The 15000-nt window shown below is 39.0% G+C and overlaps 1 protein-coding gene and 2 long non-coding RNA genes across 4 annotated transcripts in view; 2 read left to right on the top strand and 1 right to left on the bottom strand.

Moving 5' to 3' along the window:
* Positions 1-2681, top strand: part of LOC138976109 (platelet binding protein GspB-like) — a 165602-nt gene extending 162921 nt beyond the window's left edge. For both annotated transcript variants that reach the window (XM_070348928.1, XM_070348929.1), the window contains one exon: positions 1013-2681. In XM_070348928.1, coding sequence (XP_070205029.1) covers positions 1013-1087 — 75 coding nt within the window. In that variant the 3' untranslated portion in view covers positions 1088-2681. The remainder of the gene's footprint in view (positions 1-1012) is intronic.
* The window catches only part of LOC138976121 (uncharacterized), a 114380-nt gene extending 106651 nt beyond the window's left edge, over positions 1-7729 (top strand). Inside the window, exon 2 of the long non-coding RNA XR_011458880.1 lies at positions 6494-7729. This is a non-coding gene — a long non-coding RNA (uncharacterized lncRNA). The remainder of the gene's footprint in view (positions 1-6493) is intronic.
* Positions 7730-8558: 829 nt separating this feature from the next.
* LOC138976123 (uncharacterized) overlaps positions 8559-15000 on the bottom strand; it is a 34631-nt gene continuing 28189 nt past the window's right edge. Inside the window, exon 2 of the long non-coding RNA XR_011458882.1 lies at positions 8559-11204. This is a non-coding gene — a long non-coding RNA (uncharacterized lncRNA). The remainder of the gene's footprint in view (positions 11205-15000) is intronic.

Below are 15000 nucleotides of genomic sequence, written 5' to 3'. Positions count from 1 at the left end.
GACATAGAAATAAAGTAAATATTTCCATTCAGTTTCAGTAAACACGAACTTTGGTCACTGTCTTATTTACAGAAAGCATCTAGACATAGCTCATTGAGTCGAGTGTGACGTGTTCAAATAGGCCACTCTGTAAATTACCCTTTATGAGCAAAATATCCAACTTACATCACTGATTGATTGATTAATCAATTGATGATTGATTGATGATTGATTAATTGATTGATTGATTGAACCCCTTGACTGCCATACGTACTTTGCTCTCATCAACACATGAATACTCTCACAAGAGAAACAACCGCTGTAGTTAATCCTTTGAGTTGCAACAAAAGGATTGCCTCCCCTGGAGACCATTGTCTCAGTGTCGGTACAACTGTTGTACCTTGTATCCTGAATTTTTACTTATTGATTTTTACACCCCCGGTATAGGGGTGTGTATAGGTTTCACTCGATGTGTTTGTTTGGGTGTTTGTGTGTTTGTTTGTGTGTTTGTGTTCGCATATAGATCTCAAGAATGAACGGACCGATCGTCACCAAACTTGGTGAACAGGTTCTATACATTCCTGAGACGGTCCTTACAAAAATTGGGACCAGTCAAACACACGGTTAGGGAGTTATTGGTGGATTAAAATTATACAAGGACTTATACAGGTCAAAGGGAAATAACCATTCTCACTCAGTCACTGCCACCAACTGAGAAGGTTATTTCCCTTTGACGGGGGTGTTTTTCCTACCTCCTAGGAATTTCTTGTTTAAGATGTAAATCCTCCTGCAGTCTAGGGGTTAAGCTCTTGCTCATTAATCTGTTCAGTTAGCTGGTTAAGGGTAGAAGATGGTGTTAATTAAGCAACTCATTGATTAATTGATTAATTGATTGAGTGATTCATTCATTCATTGAATGATTTAATAATTGATTGATTGATTGATTGATTGATTGATTGATTGATTGTGACAATGACTTTTCCTCCATTTTCGCTTTTGGAACTTAGTGTTTTTGTGTGTTTTATTTTTGCAGACGTCTCACTGGACAACTCACGGCAGTAAATGCAAAGCAAAATCCAAACAAGTCAACAAAAACGGTACAGCATGACATGATCAAGTTGCCATATCCCACGAGTGACGCGCAGATGACGTCATCGGATTGTGCGTGCTACGATCAGAAACCTTACTCTACGGTCTCTGCTACGATGCGAGACGTCATCAAGTAGTACAGTTGTTCTTATTTCTTCAAAGCAAGAAGTTGTTTTTTAAATGAACGCCTTACTTTTGATCTCATCCGTTACATGATAGTGTTAGAATGGTTCAACCGTGTTCCATAGACTGTAGTTTTAGTGACTGTGTGCTTGAAGTTTTGTCTTTATTACTGCAGTCTGTGTCTCTTGAGCCTAGATGTTGTACATAGGTGATTTTTGGACATTTTCGATGTTGACGATGAAAGAAAAGTTTGTTCCTGGTTTGACAGTAAATGTCAAAAGATAATGCTGTTCCAATGTGGCAAACTCAGTTCAGTGTCTCGGTATGTTTCTGGCATTTGCTGTTGTTTTATGGACATAATGCCCCTGAAGCTTTCATATCAGTTCAAAGCCTCAACGGTTGCCTTAAAGGAGTGATGTTTGTTTGTTTTCTATGAATAGATCTTTGACAGGCCAGAAATACGGCAATGCGGTGGCTTTGAATCGTCACAGAACTTTGTTAAATAGCCTTTGCCTTGAAACGCAAGAAAGCAAGCCAGAACGGACTATTTAGGGTGGACTGTATCTGTTCTGCTGGTCAGATAGCTGCTTCTGCATGTTGTTTGACTTTTGTTTTTAATGGGGACTATTTGGAAGAGTGTTATTAATCAGGACATTCATGACGTCGTGATCCACGACGTCATATGTGGGGCATGCGGACATTCTAACGCTTCATACTTCAATGTTTCAGCTTCTGGGCTTTTCATTTGTGTTCTCTGATGTGGTTGCTCTGTGTCTCTGATATGAAATTGATGCCTTTGTCCTTTTAATGCCACTGTCCACACAGCCTCGAAACTAGTGCTCATGTGTTGGTTTATTTTGATACTTCATGTACAGTATTAACAATCGTTACAATGTTGTCCATCCTTTTCTGCATCATTTTGAAATTACGTCGCTCACAACGACCCCTTTAAGATCATAATTATTGATGTTCTACTCATCAAATTTTCTTTAATGCCTTGTGAGCAGGGAATTTATATAAGTTACGTTTATGCATAATCATGTGATCGAAAATAACCATGTGATTTAGTTATATTTGTGGCTGTGTATAGTGTTTATTGTGGTCCCTTTTTGTCGTTTTTTTGTTTTATAAATGCAAACTATGATCAAGATGTTAAATGCAGTACAATGTAAAACGTGCTCATTGGTCCAAGAATTGTTCTTTTTTGTCAGTTTACTTGTTTGTATGTAATATGTTCTGACCAGGAAAGGAGGGGCAGTCTCATCAACAGATTTGAATTTCTACATAATCACCATTAATGATAATGATTAAGTTTCAGTAATATGCAGGAGCGAAAACACACGCACGCACGCACTCGCACACACACACACACACACACACACACACGCACGCACGCACTCGCACACACTCGCACACACACGCACGCAAACACTCGCATACATACATACACTCTCGCACACACTCTCGCACACACTCTCACACACACACACACACACTACACACACACACACACGCACACACACACACACTCTTGCACACACGCACGCACACACACACACACACACACACACACACACACACACACACACACATTATTCGCGCCATTGGATCAAATGGTGTGAAAATAATACTCCAAAGGGATACAACTGCCCGCATGTTTTATATTGCTTTTAGCAAACAAAGAAAGCATTTTCAGGGAGAAATGACTGGTTCTTCCCTAATAAGTGTGTTCAATAAAGCTAGCTTACACTTATGTTTATTGTCCCAATTTTGTTGTTTTTTGTGTTGTGTTAGTAGATTTACTTTGAACTACTCATATTCTGTGCCATGCAAATCTCGCCAAATAAGAATAATACTTTTTTGGACGCATGTAATCAGTCAATTTGAGAATTGTCCCGTTTGATAAACTTTCGCTAATGTGTTCGCTTCTTTTGCTCTGTTATTGCCCAAATCCCCCCGCGGGTTAGGGGGAAGAATTTACCCGATGCTCCCCAGCATGTCGTAAGAGGCGACTAACGGATTCTGTTTCTCTTTTTACCCTTGTTAAGTGTTTCTTGTATAGAATATAGTCAATTTTTGTGAAGATTTTAGTCAAGCAGTATGTAAGAAATGTTAAGTCCTTTGTACTGGAAACTTGCATTCTCCCAGTAAGGTAATACATTGTACTACGTTGCAAGCCCCTGGAGCAAATTTTTGATAAGTGCTTTTGTGAACAAGAAACAATTGACAAATGGCTCTATCCCATCTCCCCCCCTTTCCCCGTCGCGATATAACCTTCGTGGTTGAAAACGACGTTAAACACCAAACAAACAAACAAACAAATTGCCCAAATAAGTTGCTCTTTGTGTATAACGTAAATGTATGCTTTTCTTTGACAATGTGTGCTTTTACAATCGTTCAACATTCCATTTTTGATTCACGCAAACTTACATTCCTAATTTATTGGATAGTGTGTTAATTATAAGTAAATCATTGGACGTACTATATATAGAATCGGATTTATTTTCTTACAAATCGTTGTTACTTGCTGAATCTTATCCAACTGCTCAAACCAGTGTAACTCGACAGTCCCAGGGCAATTTGTATTTGTTTGTTAAAATCTGTGTGTAACAATCATTGTTCTCAAAGTACAGTAGAAACTCTTTTTTAAGACCGCCAAAATCTTGGAAAATCAAGGAGGAGTCTTAAAATGAAGGGATATTTACAGAAGTAAGAAAGTCTGAGAAAACAGGAGCTTATTGGGGATATCTTCAGTTGGGATATCTTCAGTTGGGATATCTTAAAAAGAGGTTCGCCGTACATACACAAACTATCAATGTATATAAAAATCATTATCACTCTATTTTTCTAATCATTTTGCTTTTTATATTTAGTCAAGTTTTGACTAAATATTTTAACATCGAGGGGGAATCGAAACGAGGGTATGGTGTATGTGCGTGTGTGTGTGTGTGTAGAGCGATTCAGACTAAACTACTGGACCGATCTTTATGAAATTTGACATGAGAGTTCCTGGGTATGAAATCCCCGAACGTTTTTTTCATTTTTTTGATAAATGTCTTTGATGACGTCATATCCGGCTTTTCGTGAAAGTTGAGGCGGCACTGTCACGCCCTCATTTTTCAACCAAATTGGTTGAAATTTTGGTCAAGTAATCTTCGACGAAGCCCGGGGTTCGGTATTGCATTTCAGCTTGGTGGCTTAAAAATTAATTAATGACTTTGGTCATTAAAAATCTGAAAATTGTAAAAAAAAATAAAAATTTATAAAACGATCCAAATTTACGTTTATCTTATTCTCCATCATTTGCTGATTCCCAAAACATATAAATATGTTATATTCGGATTAAAAACAAGCTCTGAAAATTAAATATATAAAAATTATTGTCAAAATTAAATTGTCCAAATCAATTTAAAAACACTTTCATCTTATTCCTTGTCGGTTCCTGATTCCAAAAACATATAGATATGATATGTTTGGATTAAAAACACGCTCAGAAAGTTAAAACAAAGAGAGGTACAGAAAAGCGTGCTATCCTTCTTAGCGCAACTACTACCCCGCTCTTCTTGTCAATTTCACTGCCTTGGCCATAAGCGGTGGCCTGACGATGCTACGAGTAAAATGGCATTGCGTTTCATTCTGTGAGTTCGACAGCTACTTGACTAAATATTGTATTTTCGCCTTACGCGACTTGTTTGTTTTACAAACGAAGTTTTTTTGATTATTATCGTGCTTTGTATTTCAGAATGTTTGTGGAAAATGTCATATGTAAGTAGATATGGTCAGAAAGGAACATTTTTTTGTGATGGCCTTACATTTGTTGTATACTTTTTAACTTTGTTCTGGCTGTTTGCTTGTGAATGGTACCGTTATGTTTTGGAAGATTTGCTAAAACTGAACTGTGCACACTTTTCTTTGTATTTGAAATCAAACTACGTGTTCGTAATTGTGTGTGTATGTTTTTTCTTGTTTTACAAAAAAATCTTTTTCCTTTGTCCAAACAAAAAAATTAAAGAAAACATTAGAACCCATATACAGCAGTTTGGCATAGTGACACACAGACGGACATATAGTTGCATAATGTATCCCAGATAAAAAATATAAAGAAACATACACAAAAGTGGGTGTTTGGGTGGGGTGGATATCTGGAGTGCATGATATTAAAGGTACTGAACTTGTCAAATCCAGGTGCACGGAGCCCCTGGGGCTTTTAGTCATACCTCAGGCAGCTATCCGTTAGAAGAACTACCAAATTTCATTGACTTGCACCCAAAGAGGGAAGAACTGCGATTTTTTTACGAATTAATTTCGTACTCGGACCCGGCTGGTCTTGGCCTATTTTTGGATCTAAATTTAGATCAGGTAGATCACCACATAATGCACAAAAAGACAGTCACTAGCAAACTATGTCAGACGTCATCATGAGTTTGTGTAAAACAAAATGGAGGCCGGAATCACTCAGTTGAATCGAACTCCGACCAAACACCACGTAATAACTAGGTTAATTGATGCACTCGCGTGAACAAGAAACTGTCGAGCTTCACAGATGTCGTCCTTGGGTAGTTTTGTGTTTGTTTTACTACCATAGGAGGATTTTTGAACTGTAAATGCACTCAGCTGCAACAAAAACGCAAAACGAAGGCTGTAAGCTGCACTGTGCCTTTAAAGCTAAAGAACCCAGAAAAGCTTTATCGTGAGCATTTTTCTCTCTCACAAACACAATTTGTTGTCTCAGCTTACAGCAAGAAACTTCTGATAGTCCATCTTTTCATTTATTTTTATACGTCTTTTACTTCCCAACGCCTTTGTTTTTGCTTGGCGGATTAAATTTAACCCGTGTGTCAGTTTATATTATCGTTTCCTTAAACATGACTATATTCCAGTGCATTTTCCATTGTGCCTGGTCAGCTACATTTGCTGAAATCATCTGAGATCATGTGTGGTTTATGAAAAAATGTCATTCATAAATATTAAAGTAAAAGCTGCACAAACCAAGAGAAAATGGGATACCTTTTTCAAGTAGAATTCTTCGCTTGAATGTCCTGTCACTGGATAGTTCTAAAAATCAAAAAGAAAATATTTAGAACATTGTTCTTAAGCACAGACTCGCAAAGTATTCTGCCAAAGACTAGAGCACAGTCTACTCTGATTCAGCGTTTATATCTCACATCGGAGCTGTGTATTATTTCCATTTGTCCGAAGTTATCGATCACAATTAAGTGGAAGCTATGCTTCAAACAGCATACCAGTTCTCGCCACACTTGAAAAAAGTGTGGCCGCAGGTACTAGGTGAGATGCTTTTGAGCTTACATAAATTAAATCGAATTGTATTGCTCGAATTTGTTTAAGGAAGACGTGTGCGTGTAAATGGAAAACCAGGGAATATTATCATTACAATATCGATCACTTTTATATAGCTCTACTAGAAAGAGTTGTCGTGTTTCGCATGTTGGGCGATCTATGTGTAAGTAATGAGTTATGCACTTTGACAGATTTAAGTGTAGTTTTTAAGTTTGAGCGGGGCTTAAGATGTTCCTATGCAGAATAGGAGCAAGACATGTTCCTATCATGTTCCTATGCGTTCACTTTTGCACTGCGACATGATTTTGATAATTCCATAAAATACAGAATTAAGAGAATTGACACTCCCCTGATGTTAAAAGTGTAAGGGTTGTTCTTGATTGATAGTAAGTGCTTAAGTTAGAGAACACTAGTGCTTATTTTAAACCCGTATGTCATGTGTCGTTCTGTTCACTTCTGTGCAAGACCAAGGTACGACATTGCAGGTCCAAAACTCAGTCCCGCCTTTCATACATTCCAGTTGGCTCTGTTATTAACAAAAACATAAATCCTCCAGTCTGCCGACACCATTTTTAGTGGTCACAGATAAAAACAAAACAATTACACTGCATTCAAGCAACGCATTAAGGAATATAAAAATATATATATATATATATAAATACATAAGAGATTAGTAAACCAAAGTTACAAAATGTCTTTGGTACTACATGTTCATGTTTTTTTCCCCTCTATTAATCTGATTTGACTTTTGCAAATTTCTTGGAAGAAAGTCTCTTGTTTCTGCACATTTGTGACCCTCCACCACGAAATGAGTCGCATGTCACCTCACGCGGTTCTGCGCTAGGCATAATATAAGTCCGGGGGTGTCTAGTAACAGTGTGAGGGTCACCATAGTCACAGGCTTATAACTCGAAAAGTGTTCACTCTTTTCTAAAACGGGTTTCACCACTGGATAGAGAATAAAAAACTCTTTAAGAAAATGTAAAAATATGAAAATCATGAAAAGGTGACATGCGACTCATTCCGTGGTGGAGGGTCACATTTTTGACCTTACTTCTGACTTTGCGAAGGTGCTATGTAAAGACTATCTTAGACATTTGTCCCATGTATAATATTGAAAGGCATTTTTGTATCATAAGAATTCCAGATCATGTATGTCACGATTGTTTTTGGATTGTATTTGTTGGCCATCGTTTTTACTCTATTTTGAAGAAAAAAAAATGTAAATTTTAAAAAGAAATGGACATTGTTTGCTTTTGGTGGTTTGTTTATGAATTGGCAACTTTCTCTCTATGTTTTGTTCTATGGTGATGTGTTTTGGTAACTAACCTTTCATTCTGTTCTGTGAACAAGTCGTTTATCTCTTTATATTCTGTTCTGTGAATCCGTCTAAATATCTTTCTCGATTTTCTCGTCTGTTCTTAACTCAATCACTCCCTGCCACTCCCTGTGTGTGTGTGTGTGTGTGTGTGTGTGTGTGTGTGTGTGTGTGTGTGTGTGTGTGTGTGTGTGTGTGCGTGGGTGCGTGTGTGTGTGTGTGTGTGTATGTGTATGTGTGTGTGTGTGTGTAAGTGTGTGTATGTTTGTGTGTGTGTGTGTGTGTGTGTGTAAGTGTGTGTATGTATGTATGTATGTGTGTGTGTGTGTGTGTGTGTGTGTGTGTGTGTGTGTGTGTGTTTGGAGCAATTTCCGGAAAACTACTTGGCAGATCTTAATGAAACTTTACATACACATTTGTGACCCTCCACCACGAAATGAGTTGCATGTCACCTCGCGCGGTTCTGCGCTAGGCTTCATATAAGTCCGGGGAGTGTCTGGTAACAGTGTGAGGGTCACCTTAGTCACAGGCTTATAACTCAGTTTTCGCTCTTTTCTAAAACGGGTTTCACCACTGGATAGAGCATAAAAAACTCTTTTGGAAAATGTAAAAAATATGAAAATCATGCAAAGGTGACATGCGACTCATTTCGTGGTGGAGGGTCACATTTTTGGAGGTGACATCCCCAGACTTGATGATCCCGTGTTTCAAAATTATTGAGGCGGCACTGTCACGACCTCATTTTTTAAACAAACAAACAAACAAACAAACAACAGATCTAGCAACAAGTTGAGAAAGAACAGGTCAAGCAAATACAAACAAACACCAAAAAAAACTAACAATTGTTAATTGATTCTAAGAATAACATGAGGATCATCTTACTCTGACAACAAAATAATTGTGGAGTAAAATGTTGGTACAGGGAGTACCTTTTTCGTACGTCGAACAAAACGAAAGTACTTCACAAAGTTTTTACTCCGGGGAGTAAAAATTGTGTGGAGGGAGTAATTTTTTTCGTTCCTTTGGGAGTTATTTTCTCGTACGACAGGTGTACTCGGAATACATTTCGTTCGACATTTTTACTCCGGAGTCAATTTTTGCGTGGAGTAAAAATTTCGTATTAATTTTTGGGTGACTGATTTCAAGGTATCACCAAAGCTCAGGTGTACAAAACATAAAGTGTCTCAGGTGTCAAGAGATTTCTTCCGCATTTATTGCACTCTATTGCACATGCTTACTTCCCTTTGTTTAGGAGATCTCTAAACAGCGCTCTGTCTCATTTTTTTGTTTAAGTTTTTCAGATACTTTCGAGGCCACCATGTAACAATGTTTATGATTGTATGTTTGATCTGTTAAAAAAACAGTCTTCATCTGTGGACTATGTCCGGTCAAGAATAACTGCTGGTTCTTGTGTATGGCTACGTACGTAAGGGGTTTTGTTGTCAACTGAGCAAAAACATGGTTGCACCCCAACAATAACATTCTTGGATATCTCCTGTGTTATGTCATTTCTACTGATGCAGTTGTAGAGCGCATGAGCAGTAGAAAACAAGAGGGTTTGCGTCCATTTTGATGGGTACCATGACTAAAAGACATGTGTACAGGGAGACACCGTAAGCCTCCCGTAAACCATCACAGATACTGTCAGGCTTTTACACACAGTACAAACACCCTTCCATTTGAACGCTCACCGAACGGGAACATCCTGGTTGCTTTCCGTCGAGAGTGAGAAATGTTCAATGAATTTATTTTCGTGGACCGTCTGATCTACAATCAGCCGCCTCGTTTTGGCACTAGAACTAACTTGTAAAATCTAAATAATAAATTGACATCTTGTAACACAAATATTCTAAAATCATAAAAGATTTCTTTTTTGATCAAGACAAGATCAGTACAATTCGAAGTTTTGAAATTTAAAACAAGTCGCGTAAGGCGAAATTACTACATTTAGTCAAGCTGTCGAACAGACGGAATGAAACTGAACGTACGCACTGTGTTTTTTCACCAAGACAGTACAGCTTCGTCAATCCCCGCGTGAAGGAAATCGCTCACCTTCCACGTGCAAAACGTAGTGATATTGACACGCCAGATTAGCGCGGTGGCGTATAAATATTGTGCTAAGCAAGAAAGCGCGCTTTTCTGTATTCTTGTTAACTTTCTGAGCTTGTTTTGAATACAACCTATCATATCTATATGTTTTTGGAATCAGGAAATGATAAAGAATAAGATGAAATCATTTTTGGATCGATTTCTTACATTTTAATCTATTTTCGTTAATTGTGATCACATTTTAAGAGTAAACATGACATATGTACATATTTTTAGATTCAGAATGTGATGAAGAATACGATGCAATCAATTTTAAATCTGTTTGCAAAAAATCGATTTTAATGACAACTTTAATGAGCAAACTCATTAATTAAATTGTAAGCCTCCAAGCTGAAATGCAATACCAAAGTCCGGGCTTTGTCGAAGATTACTTGACCAAAATTTCAACCAATTTGATTGAAAAATGAGAGCGTGACAGTGTCGCCTCAACTTCCACGAAAAGCCGGATATGACGTCATCAAAGACATTTATCAAAAAAATGAAAACAATGTCTGGAGATACCATACTCAGGATCTCTCATGTCAAGTTTCATGAAGATCGGTCCAGTAGTTTTCTCTGAATCGCTCTACACACACACACAGACACACACATACACCACGACCCTCGTCTCGATTCCCCCCTCTACGTTAAAACATTTAGTCAAAACTTGACTAAAAACTTAACTAAATGTAAAAAGATAGCCCGGAAGCAGGGTCACGAAAGGTCGTGTCTCAAAGCAGATGATTTTTCTGCATAACGCTCGCTTTCTTTGAGGTCAGCCGCCGCCGACAAGTTCGTGTGACTCGCAGCCGTTTGTTGCGTTTTAGATTCAGAGGTACACAATAACGTGCTATTGCAAATACAGCCAGTTGCATTGAAATCACAAACTGACTACTAAATTGTGTCAAAAAAAAATAAAAGGAAAGTGGATTATACGGGTTTACGATGGCTCAGGGGTTAGATAAACCACGAAATCTGGCGTGTGGTTCCCCCCGCGGGTTAGGGGGAAGAATTTACCCGATGCTCCCCAGCATGTCGTAAGAGGCGACTAACGGATTCTGTTTCTCCTTTTACCCTTGTTAAGTGTTTCTTTTATAGAATATAGTCAATTTTTGTAAAGATTTTAGTCAATCAGTATGTAAGAAATGTTAAGTCCTTTGTACTGGAAACTCGCATTCTCCCAGTAAGGTAATATATTGTACTACGTTGCAAGCCCCTGGAGCAAATTGTTGATTAGTGCTTTTGTGAACAAGAAACAATTGACAAGTGGCTCTATCCCATCTTCCCCCTTTCCCCGTCGCGATATAACCTTCGTGGTTGAAAACGACGTTAAACTGACACCAAATAAAGAAAGAAAGAAAAATGGTGTGTGGTTTACGCGAGCTAAATAGCAATTCAAACGAACTGTTTCATTTAATGCTATTGCAAGTGTGTTCGATAAGGTTACAACTGCTTTTTCATTAGAAGATTTAAATCGTTTTTTAAACCATTTGAGACATACTGGGGCTTTAAGCAAGATGTATTGAATATGATTGATTTGCGACAGATGCAGTGTTCCTTTTTGTTAAGCTGGGATGTGAACTTAACTCTGTCTAATAAAGACCAGAAATGGTCATGGCTCCCAAAAGCACTGTTTTCCCGTTTTGGGAGTCGCTTTGAATGTTGCGAACATTAATAGCAAACAATTTAAAGGATTGGACAGTATGAAATCGGAATTTTGGTCCGCTGTGTTGAAGGCATGGCTTGATAACAACCAAGTCGGTCATGGTAATTCTGTCTCGGGTTTGTTGTGGAACAACAAACTATTATTTGTCAAGGTAACCCATTCCTTTTTGCGGATTGGATTAAAAGTGGTATAATGTATGTGAGCGATGTGTGTGAGAATGGACGTTTTGCTTCCAATGAACAAGTGTGTGAAAGAACTGGCTACAATGCAAATAGATTGCTTGAATATAATGTTGTTCGTACAGCTGGTCTCCTTTTAAGAAATGTAGTTATAAGCGATGTAAATTGTTCAGTCTGTGACGTTCCAACCTTTTGTGGAAAAAAGTGAGATCAGTAAAAGAAATTCGAAAAGTTATCGTAGGAAAAAAATTCAGCCCTCCCTGTTTTGAAGGGTTTTGGAAAAGAAAGTTGGGATTTGAAATTAATGAAAAGAATTGGAATTTAGCAGCCACTGTTACTAATGAAGTTCGATTACGTGTACTGCATTGGAGAATATTGCAAATCATTTATCCAACAAATATTTCATTGTGTAAAATGAAAATGAAGGCTGATATACAAACTGTACATATTGTGAGGATGAACTTGATGTACTGGAACATTTTTTCTTTGAATGCCCGACCGTGCTCAGGTTTTGGAAATATATTAAAATGTACATAATATTAGTAAACATTGACGAACGAATTAGGTTGAATGTATGTTACAGATGTCCCTTTTGGTATAAAAGGAAACAGCGAAAATATGAAGAAGATTAATCATATTATTTTAATCGCAAAGATGTGCGTAAGCATTTAAAAAAAACGATTCACGATTATCAATGGACATTATTTTTGGAAATCATGTTGTTTTAAGATTTCAACATTGGTCTCCTTCAGTTGTTCACAAGAACTCTAGCGATGGCTTTTGACTGTTCAGAGGAACTGGCGATAGGTATAAACCGTCGTCTGCTACGAGAACCACGACCTTGTCACTGTATATTGTGTGTGTGTATTGATGGACGTAAAGGATAATGTTGAAGGGACATGCGAGAAAAACAAACAAACATTCAAACAAACAGGCAAATAGTAAGAGAGATCAAGGCATGAGGCAGTGGTGTCCTGCGCAACTTTTATTAACCCCTTGTTTGCCGACGCTTTCGCGAAAACTTGCTAATGCTCTATTAGCATTACAAAAAAATCCAATAAAGTTACGCAAACATTCCAAATCTACAAAATAATGCTATAATGAAAGAAAACAATATCACTGATGATTACCAATGCATTTAGTCTCAAAAAGACAATTTATTACCTAAAGGGAAAGCAGAGGGTCGGAGGTGTGTGGCGAATAATGTTAGCGAAAGGATAAAAGACACTAAAAGCTTTAAAGCTATCAGCTACGACCAAACAATTTACCCAACTGTTGAATCCAATTTTAAAATATGTACTTGAATAAGGTTTGTACAGTTAACAAATCGGAACTTCAAACTTTGAAATCTCCGAAAGCTAGCCATGTAAAAAACCAACACCAAAACAATGAAAAACGAACAAAGAAAGTTTATTTAATGATATAAAAAGCAAGGCGAAGAGTTACAACTAAAGATTAAAACGCTGAGAAATTAAAATTGAACAAGAAAGACTGAAACAGCTTCTTTTTGTTTTTTAAATAAGAGGCTAAATAAACTACGGATAACATGAAAAGTCTAAAACAAAAAAAGACAATAGTTGTCGGAACAAAAGCACAGACGGATTACTACACAAAGATTAAAATGAAATCAAGGATAATCGACCGAACAAGCTAAGCATAAAAAGAAAACGAAGACTACAAAACGAGGGACGAAAGACCACACACTCTATCGCTTCTGATTTAAATTTCTAAACTGTAAAGAAGAGAGGGTTTTCCACACACTATCGCTACAGCAACTGATTCAAATCACCAGGCTGCGGTGAAAAGGTTACAAAAGCTACCGCTACCAACACGAATTGAAAGATTTAAACTGCGGGTTGCTCAGCCCCTCCCTGACGTCTTCTCTCGCGGCGCTCCTGACGTCTCTGCTGACGTCTCGCTGCGTGGGCAGGGTTCGCCCCGTTCTGACGTCGGTTCTGACGTCGACTGTTTCGTCGATTTTGACGTCGCTGCCAACGTCGCTGCTGACGCGGGTCTGGCATCCCCGAGATAGTGTAACGCGTGTCAAAGAGGACGAAGGTAGGCTCGAACACCTCGGCCACTTCACCAGGCTCGGCTTCTGCCACAGCCTCTCCTTCGTCTTCGGCCTCGTCTGAAAGCACATATATACTTGAAATGAGAATCGACACCGACAGTAACAAACCAAGACGTCTCTTTTTGGTCCTCTCTTCAAACGTGAAATCTCTGACGTCAAAAGCGGATTTTCTTTTCGAAAAGACCTCAATACGCGAATCATGGTGTCTCAAAGAACTTCGCTCCCTTCTTCTGCTGGTCTCCCCGCGAGGAAGTGACCAAGAATTTTGAGAACGAAGTTTGTCTCAGTGACTACTTCGTCATAACAACAGTAGAAAATTGCTCGTAAGGTCACCGCCAGGCTGTGCATGCATCGATCGGTATCGTATATCATTAATGATACATACAAACACAAACACACACACGCACGCGCGCGCGCACGCACGCACGCACACACAAACCAGGGCCGGACTAGGCTAAGAGGAGGGGGGGGTTTGCTAGAGGTGGTCCAGGGGGATATCCACCCTGGCGGCAGGGGCAGATCAGTTCATTGTATGTGGGGGGGGGGGGGGGGTTCAAAAGTATATTGTGAACATATGGGTGTGAAGGCGCAAAGCGCCGAGCCGACGGCGCGAAGCGCCTAGCTTGCTAGGGGGGTCCGGGGGCATGCCCCCCCGGAAAATTTTGAAAAAAAGGATGCAAAATGGTGCAATCTGGTGCATTCTGAGGATGATCATTACCAGTTTCAGGCAGCAGATTTTGTCACTGATTATAACCCCCAAAATTGAAACTCAATGTAAAATAAAGAAATGCATACCTCATTCAATATTTTTATATTTTTATATTTATAAGGTGGGTCCGGAAACCCTAGAACCCACCCACCCCCCTCGTCCGCCCCTGGGCGGGGTCAAGGGGCAGAGCCCCTTGTGGGGGTCAGGGGGCTTCGCCCCCTGAAGCTGATGGGTAGGTCATATTCTGAGATAAGAAAATGGTCGCTCCTTGCATGAAACGGCATAAAATAAGCAATAATAAAAAATGTTTTAAATAAGTAAGGTACGTGTTCAGGCTAGGGGGGGGGGGGTTGCGCAACCCCCATAACCCCCCCGGTAGTCCGGCCCTGCAAACACACCACAACCACCATCATCCCCCCTCCCCACACACACACTCCTGAACACACACTTCTCCATTCCCCACGAACACACACACAC

This window comes from Littorina saxatilis, linkage group LG9 (assembly GCF_037325665.1).
Source record: "Littorina saxatilis isolate snail1 linkage group LG9, US_GU_Lsax_2.0, whole genome shotgun sequence".
NCBI lineage: Eukaryota > Metazoa > Mollusca > Gastropoda > Littorinimorpha > Littorinidae > Littorina > Littorina saxatilis.
The sequence above is the reverse complement of the archived record's forward strand: the minus strand, read 5'-3'. Positions and strand labels throughout refer to the sequence as shown.